Below are 9,560 nucleotides of genomic sequence, written 5' to 3'. Positions count from 1 at the left end.
TTACTGTGTTGGCTATTCATAGTCTGGAGCAGCAGAATATTAGAAATATAACCAAGTAAACAATATGGACACAGTATCATAGAGGTGGAAGCTATTCAAGTCCAGCAGCTGGTTTAAAAAAAAGAAGAAGCTCGCAACAGAAACACAAACCCAATCACAGTGTCAACAGAGTCTTACCTTGAGTAGTGCTTCTTCCATCTGGATGTGAAGGTGCCTGGACCTCATCTTCAACTAGCTGGGTCAAGCTGATCATAATCCAAGGTCTACGAATGTAGTTAAAGTAAGTTCAATAGAAAAAAACACAATTTCCCAGCTTTCTTGCTGGAAATAAAACTGCAGTGTGTCTGTGTCCAGATGTAAAACTATAGTGTCTGTGTTCAGATGTAAAACCTGAGCTGCAGAAGGAGCAGATCAATAAATTACATGTCTGTACAATTAAGACTTACAAGTAAAACGCTTTTTTTTAAAAAAATTTTTAATTTTTTTTTATTGTAATTGCTATTGTATTTATTTTTTCATTATTTTTCTACCAAGTATAAATAATAATTAAAACTGCAAGCAGTGATATACGGGCCCTCGCACTCCCGCGCGCCGCCTCCCCGAAGCCGTCTCCCCGACGTGCAGTGCGCGAGGGACCGCATATCCCCGCCTTAAAGTTGCTATTTTTTTGTCTCGTTTCGTGAATTTAGGTAAACGTGGCCGCCGGGGCATCTCTTTAGGGGGCGCTCTCGAGCCATTTGGCCACGCCCACTCGCGACTCCACTAGAATACGAAATTTTTCGCCGGGAGAGACACGCGTATCCACTTTCATGAGTTTTTGAATATGATAAAGCCTCCAAAAAAAAAGGCAAATCACTTTACGTAAAAAGAAAAAGAAGAATTTTTACGAAAAACAATAGGGCTTTCGCACCATCGGTGCTCGGGCCCTAATTACAAATGAGACGATGCTGATAAACCCTGTTCTGCTCGTGTGCGACCACTAGAGGGTAGCCTAACAATGTTTTAGGTTCTTCAATTAAAGCCCTCAGTAGTATTTATGTCGTTTCTGTTTCCTTTTCAGCATTAAAATATGTCTCAATTTCTTAGACTTCGTCCCGCGTGTTTGAAATACTCCAGTTAATCTCAGTTTTCGATCAGTTAAACGTGGTTTTGTTGTTGTTTTTGTCACGCTCACGAATGCCGAAACAGAAATGTCCGAGGATTCTTGAAGGCAGCAGCAGTCAATCATCCCTGCTGACCATATATCGCTTCGGCCTCCCCGTCCTGGTTCTTCAGCAGTGCGAAGTGAACTCTACTGCCGATGACAGACATGAAGCGTTCAGGACTGCTGGCCGCGTTTTTACTGCTCTGCAGTGCCCGGACAGGTTTTGGGACGTCTCATCCCAAACCGGGCTGTCGACACCCTCCATCTCAGTGGTGTCGATCATTGGAAATTGCTATAGAATGTAAGGTGAGTAAAACAACAACAACAACAACAACACTGGAGTCTATTGTATTGAGGGTCAGTGGTGTTTATTTTCTTATAAGAAATTTAGCTTAAAATCAATTAACCTGACAAAAGTAATTCGTTGCAGCTGAACATGCATAAATGTTCACGTTTAATGTGAACATTTGTTTTCTCCGTGTTATTTCTTGGTCTAAACACAGGGTATTGTTGCTGTTGTTATTATTAGAATTGTTCGAACCTGAAGTCATCATCTCTTGTTTTTGTGAATATTTGACGGCTTGCAAATATTTGCATGTATAAGGAAACTGTAAACTCTCTGAAGCTTAGTTCAGCTGCTCATAAGGGGATACAACACTGAGCACTGTTATCCCTGATTGCTGAAGACTTAAAAAAAAAAAAAAAAAAAAAAAAAAAAAAAGTTTGGCCCTGGTCTGGGCTTGAATAAGAGTCATGCCTCAGAAATTGAACACCAGAGGTTCTTCATGTGACCGGCAGAGCAGCTCCGGGTCAGATCACACAAACTTGATCAGATTAAAGATTGCCTAATATATTCATGCAGAATATTCTGCAACGTAAAAACTGCTGTCATTAAAAGCCCATTGCGAGTTTTCAGTGGAAAAGAAGGAAATCTTCTCATTTGATCATTTTAATTGATACAATTTTATTTTTTTATTTTAATTTTTTGGTAGAAGCTTGTTTCTCCATCTTCATGGTCAATAATACAAACTTGCGTCCCTTGTATTTTAATTTTTTTTTTTTTACTTGTGCAGGTTCAGAAACAGTGTATGGAGAACAATGCCACCAGGCCAAACCAGGCTGTTCCTCCAGTATCTGTCACTCTGTACTACGAGACTCTGTGTCCACAATGTAGACTCTTCATCACCGAGCAGCTGTTCCCCACCTGGACGATGCTGCGCGACATCATGGCCGTGAAACTGGTGCCCTACGGGAACGCTCAGGTACTCTCAACCTCCCTCCGTTGATGCAACGCAGCTCTGAAATGGAGAGAAGATGTGACGATGTCGTAGGAAGTCCTACTGGCAGTTTCGACCTCCAATAAGCCAGTAAACACGTGCACACGCCCAGTAAGAACTGACGCTTCATCTCTTGCAGGAGCACCTGTCGGCGAATTCTCCCTTCATCTGTCAGCACGGAGAGCCCGAATGCAGAGCAAACATGATTGAGGTCCGTGAGGGAACTCCTTTAGCCTTTTCTCATTTGAGACATTGAAAGATTTTTAGATTAATCGATCTCTTCCCCAGGCCTGTGTCATCCATATAACGGGACATGCGCTTGCATTTCACGTCATCCGCTGCATGGAGTCGGCTGCAGATGTTCTCGGTGCAGCAGATCATGTGAGTATCCGCAGAAAAAACAAAAAAAAAAAAAACAGCTTTCCTTTTCTGGAGTCTTATTTGCATAGTTTTGGTCACAACTCCAATTTTTTTTTTTTTTTTTTATCATTTCTTTCCACACAAGCTTAACGTAGATTCAATGAAATGCAACATCTGCTGGTCACAGCTTTACAACACAGTCCTTTAGTGAAGGCGGCGCAAGTTATCGGATAAGATTTCCAGTCCAGTCTTCTTGGAGATGCCACACATTACTGACATCACTGTGCCCTTCGTCTCAGTATGTAACGATTCTGTTCATCTGGCCGGATTGTAATTAAAAAGGAAATTCAAGTCGAATGCATTTAAATCTTCAGGATTCGAATGTTGAAAGCGTCAGACAAAACATGAGCATCCAGACAAAAACATCAAAAAGGAGTTGGATTAGAGTCAAACTCCTTCTGCAATATGACTATACATCCATAAACGTACTGTATTGCCATAAAGAACTATCTTCCTTTGTTTCTGACTCCGTCTTGTCATCTCAGTGTCTCCAGATGCACGCTCCCTCTGTCTCTTGGTCCAGCGTGGACTCCTGTGTGACAGGAGATCTGGGAAAGCATCTAATGCACGTCAACGCTGTCATGACCCGAGCTCTGAACCCTGCCCACACACGCGTCCCTTGGGTCACCTTCAACGGGGTAAAAAGTTGTATGATTTTGAAGCTGTTATCTGCTCTGAGGTGTCCACTTGTTAGAGCGGTCAGCTGCCTAAAAAAATATATATATATTATCTCAGTTGGGATGATGGAAGAAATGCAATTCAAACTAAAAGGTTATGACTTGTTACAGAAACATACGGAAGAGAATGAAGACAAGGCGATGTCGTCTCTCTTCAGTTTGGTTTGTGACCTCTACAAGGTAAGGACTCAATTAACTTTTGTTACTGTCAGTCCACTTTGAGATGAGTATCATCAGTTCTGTTAGAAATTCATATTCAGAACTTCAGGGACAACAAGGTTGTTTTTTTTTTTAATAAGCCTCAACATAACTTACAAGTTTACTGGAGAACCCTGTCATGCCTTTCAATACTAAAGTACAGAAGTCTCTTATCTCCTTGGTGAACATGGTGATTAGTTTCCTACTTGTGACGAGCTGTGACCGTTCTTGTGTGGTTTGTCCCTACAGGGGGTGAAGCCTCCAGCCTGCACTGGAGCTCCGGTCCGGCTCAACAGAAGCTTCTGCTGAACTTTAAAATGTCTGCGTCCTGCAGGAAAACTGCCAAGTGTAACATGTTAAATTTACACTCCTATGTTTATTGTTAATTACGGAATGTTTTTTTTAAAAATTATTGTTAATACCCATGTAAATGGGGGAATATAATGAGTTTTTCCTGTCACAAGGCAGATCATTTAATCGCTCTTGTTTTGTGTTTGGATATAAAATCGCATTAAATCTGAGCTCCTACATTTAACTCTTGGCTGACATTGTTTCCATGTGAAAGACCTGTTTCATAGCGTCAACCTAAAGAACAAAGAAACTGAAAACAGCCAAACAGGTGTAGATTTCCATAGAATTTATTGGCATTTTCCACTTGAAACACCCTGAACTCCCGAGACTCTTTTGGCTTAAAATGCGAAACAAAAATATAGTTCATTTCTTTGACAAAAACATCGGAGTGGCAGGTGTATACGTTTTTGTAAAGTCGACTTGATTTTTAGGCTCCAGAACATAAAATCAAATGTCCTATGTTACAGTACTTTTGTCTCGATGGACACATTCAAAGAATAAATATCTCGTATAGAAGTTTGCACGACACAGAGGCTGAGGAAACGAGACAGCATGAACATTAATGGAGGCAGCATCAGCGCGACACAATAACGGAGAGGAAGCAGAGACGCTCCTGCTCGTCAACATCTAACACTGTATGGCACTGATGTCTTCCTGTAAAGAGCCACAGAGTGGAATTTAACACGCCGACACAAGTCCTCAGATTGTTGTTGATCGCGTTGCAAAAATAAAAAAAAATAAAAAAAAATCCTTCAGCTGACAAACTGTTGGTTCATCTGAAAATGTTTAAAAGCATCCCACATTATGAAAATGCCATGCGCAACTCGTACGTGATGGTTTTCCTAAAAAAAAAAAAATAAAAAAAAAAAAGTGCCCAATTTCTCTTTGTATCCAAATGAAGTGCTTCTGATTTTAGTGATTTCATGATGTTTGAAGTCAGTGATTCAGTTTCCTTCACACTGACTGGAAATATAGAAACCAGTCACTTGCTGAGCTGCAGGAGAGCTGCAGACAGTCTACAGATGGTGTTTACAGCAGAATGGGTCTTTGCTCCAGCCACATGGAGGGAAGCAGAGAATTTTAGAGGTGACATTTTTTACATATTAAGGTATAAATATAAACATTATCTTTCAGGAAAAAGAACAAATCTAAAGCAGATATTTTATTTCTCTTAGTTTTATAATTCTGCGATGGTGCTGCAAATAGTTTTTATAGTGCACATACAATTTATATTTTGAGGTTTGAGGTCTGACTTTCTGGTCTTTTAACTCCTTTTTCCGTCATATTGAACATGAAAACATCAAAGGTTTGCTCAACTTTGTTTTCTCCCTTTAAAGAGAGAAAGCTGTTTGTTCAGTCGTCTGAATTATCGGATCAACACTAACCGGTTCCCTAAAAAGGTTCTCTGGCTTAATAGCGATTGAGGTTTAAACTGCCCGGGTAAAGAAAGATTTAGAGATGTTTAGTGGAACCGAGAGTCAAAGCTCGGGAAGGGAAGAGTAAGCTTATTGAAAGGTTACAGATCACAGAGCACCTTTTAAAGCAGAGACCAAAGAGGCTGCAATCTTTGTGACGCAATACATTATGAAAGCGAGGTTCACCTTTCTTTACAATCAGCCCGTTTAGATCCTGACTCTTCTCATGTACAGCTAGAAACTCTGGTGTACTGATGGTGCTTGCTGGAGGGGAGGTCTGGGGAATTAAACAAAAAAAAAACAGAAGCTGCAGAGGTTTTCACGGCATTTTCATCATGTGAGGGGATTTTGGGGGTTTATTTGTACACTGGAAGGTTAAAGTGCAACATGAGTACAACCTGAAAAATAATAATAAACAAGCTGGCTGAATTTCTCTGTCATTTGACTGCTTTAAATTAATATATTAATTCTGTGAAATGACAGCAAATCTACTCAGAACACGTGTGAAGACATTCTTCAGAAACTCTTTGGATCAACTCAAAACGACTGCTCTCCACGCAGCTAACGTCAAAGCTGAGCACTGGTCATTTTCACTTCAGGATATGGCTAGCATTATTCTATCAAAATAAAATAAAATAAAATATGTTCATCGCACTTCAGTTCTATGTGACTCTACTATCCGTGGTACTCAGTCTGAAGGTCATTTCTGTTGGCTGAAGCTGTAAATCTTTAAAAAAAAAAAAAAAAAAGAATAGTTGCATAACAAAAATTAAATAAATTGTGAACATGAGGAAAATTTCTCCCTTTTTTAAGACTGTGGAGAAATCTTCAGAATTTTTTTTTGTCAAACAACGATCTGAGAGTCGGCATTTAAAAACCAGCACAATGGTCCTTTGTCACGAAGCTCGAACCTCTCCTAACACACATAAGGCTGATCAATAAAGCTTACTAGCTGAGTTCATGAAATACTGTTTGACTAGTGTTTTCTACTACTGCCTGACCAGGGAGTGCATCATGTCTTGTGTAGTGCTGGCTCACTTCCTGGTCTTTCTACCTCAGTGACGGCGACAAACACTGCTCTAGATTGAACGTGTACTTGGTACAGAAAGACATGAAGGTCATAAAACACCTGAAACTACACACATTCTGAGGTCTCAGCTATCTGATTAGGAAAGGGCTGAACAGACTGATCCTAAGCTGCACAAAGTCTAGTAAATTGTCTGCTTTAAATACTGTTAACATGAATCATTTGTAAAAACTAATACTATAAAGTTAATGACTTCGATACAATCATCAAGTTAAAATCTCTAATGTAAAAATGTACAGCATCGGAGGCTGGCAGGTGTTTGCGTGTTTTCAACACTTGTGGCACACGTTCATCCCAGTCGAGCACTTTATCTACCAAATAAGACGGAAAACCTGATGAACACAATCGGTTTAGTTTGAAATACAGGCGATTCATGTTTGTCAGCGGCTCCGGAAAATGAGCTCCTTTGAAGGTCTTTTTCTACATCGGTACCTGTCGGCAGGGCGGGAAAACACACCACTGTGATTTCATTATTGATTTGGGGAAAATATAACCCTTTGAAGCAGATTATTTTGTTCCGATAAGAGATCACCGTTTAGCTGTGGCTGAGGTTTGGTATTTAAAATGTCATTTTCTGCCATTTCAAATAGCTAAAACCTCCACTGTAAAGAATAAGGCTGGCATCCTTCTTTGCTCTTCTTATTTTGAAAAAAAAAAAAAACTTCTGAAATGAATCAAATAAACAATATGTTTGTTCTATACATTTAAAACCATTAAATCTAAAAAAAAATAAAAAAAAATAAATACAGGTTATAAATGTACTATTTTCTTTTTAAAAACCGTAAAGTAATTCAATTAAATAACTGGCCACTGTAGATTTTGGCAAATGTTCTTTAAATCGTAGTAAAAAGTTCATTTGTTGGGACTATTTTCAGTCACACATCAGTTGAGCGGCAGTCGCTATATCAGCAGGACGGTGTAAAAAATAAACTACAGTGCCCATGTTCCCGGAGAACATGTCACATGTGCAACACTGCGGTTCGCTGATGTGCTTTAATCGTTTCTGGACGATCCTCCAGAGGGCTGGGAACTTTAATGCTCAGCGACTGCTCTGCTGAGATGTCCGTTGGTTTGTTTCCGGCCCTGCCTCCAGGTGACTCTGGTCAAATGTCCCGCACTGTGTTTGTGTGATCAGTAGGCCTACAGTGGGTGAAGCCCTTAGTGTGACTGAATTCCAAGAGCTGAACGGCAGAGACGGCAAAGTGTTACTGCTGACCGGAGGCACCCTGATTACAAAAATGCTTCTGCGGCACATAAACACAGACGAGACCAGCAAATGTACAACGGATTCCAAAATCAAAACAACGACAGAAACAATTTCAGACCATCTCAGGTAAAAAAAAAAAATAAAATAAAGCTCAAACGAATTATACAGGTGGTGTCATTTGTCTTTTCAACAGGTGAGACTGGGGCGCAGTCTCCTTCAGTCTTCCGTTTCTGTGGTGCTACAAGCTGGTTTTTAGTTTATATCATTTGACTGCTTCAGTTGCCAAATTGTCTATTAAAGGGTTTTAATTAAATGGAGAGACACGCAGGTGAAACAGAGTCTCATTTGTCTCTGGCTTGGAGGTAAATCAAACAGGAAAGACAGGTGGGGGTCAGGGGTCAGGGGTCAGGTTCGGGGTACCCAGTACAGCTGTGCTACATTAGATTTATGTTTCTCTTCATACCCTGAGGTTTAAGTCCATCGATATTCTCGCTCTCATCTACATCCTGTATTTGGTAAAATGATTCATCTCTCACACCATTCTCGCAAATAAAATCATACTCACTTATTCCGACGAGGACTCAATAATTTTAAATCCTAAACTAAAACTATGGTGCAAAATAATGTCCAAGACCCTGTCACACCTCTGTGACCCTCATCCACTGCTCATGTCCGAATGTCACAGTTGTTTTGGAGGAAGACGTTTCCTTTACCTTTGTCACCTCCTGTTAAGAGTGCAGGCCTCGGCTCCACTTCTTCCCGGTTTAAATGCGGCAGTTTTTGTCTGGGACACTCCAAACTGAAGCTACAACAAACCAGGACAGGACACAAAGGCCTATCAGGCACCCGAAGAGAGGCTAAAACTATTCTTCTTGCTGAAAAATAAAAATAAATCAGAGGGGGAAACTCCCTCTGTTCTCCAGAGAGGGTGTCTCCAGTGTAAAGGGACCGTGGTGATTTTACAGACATTATTGGTAAAGGCTTGCCCTGCCGCCGTCTCCGTACACCCGGCACCCGTGTCTCTCGGGCGGGGCAGGTTGTGCTGGTTGTTACGTGCCCATGCGCAGGCAGGCTACGCCGTCGCCCTCCTGGCTCAGTTCTCTGTCCTTGTCGGCACCTTCCCGCCCCGGGGAGGCCAGCGTCCTGTGGGGAAGGGGGCTCCGCACCGTCATGGCAGCCAGATTCAGGTTCCGGGACGGGTGAGGCGAGGGGGGGCGGTACCTGCTGCTGGCGCGGGGGTCTGGGGACAGAGAGGGGGAGGAGGAGTCGCGATGCCTCTCCCCGCCCGACTGGGACTCCTCCTCCAGGGGGCTCTCCAGGTCAGACTCCAGCTCCTCCTCGTCCTCCTCCTCTTCCTCCAGTGTAAGTTCAAACTGGAACTTGTCCCCTCCTCCCCCGCCTCCCTCCCCGCCTCCCCCAGAAGTGATGGCCCCTCCTGCTCCCGCAGCTCCTCCTCCTCCTCCTCCTCCGGGCTCCACCTCAGCATGGTGCTCCTCGGGGCTGGAGGGCGAGGGACTGCGGGGGATCATGCTCTGGTACCACTCCCTGTTGTCCTCCAGCGTGTCCAGGATGTCCTGGGCGTCAGGGTGCACCAAGTCCGCCCAGGTCTCCCACAGAGGGTGCACGATGTAGTCGATAAAGACCACCTAGTTATAAAAGTAATAATAACAAAAACAAACATAACAGGGGGGGGGGGACAGAAAACATTTTGGATGAATTTCATTGGACAGAGGGTTCAATTATAAGTATTATATTTTTTAACACAGGATGTCACACTACATATG

General features: G+C 42.1%; 2 protein-coding genes across 2 annotated transcripts in view; one reads left to right on the top strand and one right to left on the bottom strand.

Annotated features, from left to right (window-relative positions):
• Window positions 1–1,245: 1,245 nt before the first annotated feature.
• ifi30b (IFI30 lysosomal thiol reductase b) lies at window positions 1,246–4,325 on the top strand. The gene is made up of 7 exons (XM_069153317.1): window positions 1,246–1,450; window positions 2,218–2,406; window positions 2,561–2,632; window positions 2,710–2,802; window positions 3,327–3,479; window positions 3,630–3,698; window positions 3,966–4,325. Exons 1-7 carry the CDS (start codon window positions 1,301–1,303, stop codon window positions 4,023–4,025), a joined length of 786 nt encoding a protein of 261 aa, XP_069009418.1. The 5' UTR covers window positions 1,246–1,300; the 3' UTR covers window positions 4,026–4,325.
• A 13-nt stretch (window positions 4,326–4,338) lies between these two features.
• Window positions 4,339–9,560, bottom strand: part of pde4cb (phosphodiesterase 4C, cAMP-specific b) — a 75,194-nt gene continuing 69,972 nt past the window's right edge. The window contains exon 15 of the mRNA XM_069153315.1: window positions 4,339–9,422. Coding sequence (XP_069009416.1) covers window positions 8,826–9,422 — 597 coding nt within the window. The 3' untranslated portion in view covers window positions 4,339–8,825. The remainder of the gene's footprint in view (window positions 9,423–9,560) is intronic.

Source organism: Embiotoca jacksoni, unplaced genomic scaffold (genome assembly GCF_022577435.1).
Source record: "Embiotoca jacksoni isolate LCO1_2020_lvr unplaced genomic scaffold, fEmbJac1.0.p SCAF_19, whole genome shotgun sequence".
Classification (NCBI taxonomy): Eukaryota; Metazoa; Chordata; class Actinopteri; family Embiotocidae; genus Embiotoca; species Embiotoca jacksoni.
This window is presented reverse-complemented; position numbering and strand designations above follow the sequence as displayed.

Bases quoted from the DNA above. Each gene is read 5' to 3' on its own strand.
- ifi30b (XM_069153317.1), top strand. From the start codon at position 1,301: ATGACAGACATGAAGCGTTCAGGACTGCTGGCCGCGTTTTTACTGCTC. The intron at 2,407-2,560 runs GTACTCTCAACC...CATCTCTTGCAG, and splicing joins TGCCCTACGGGAACGCTCAG to GAGCACCTGTCGGCGAATTC. The intron at 2,803-3,326 runs GTGAGTATCCGC...TTGTCATCTCAG, and splicing joins TTCTCGGTGCAGCAGATCAT to TGTCTCCAGATGCACGCTCC.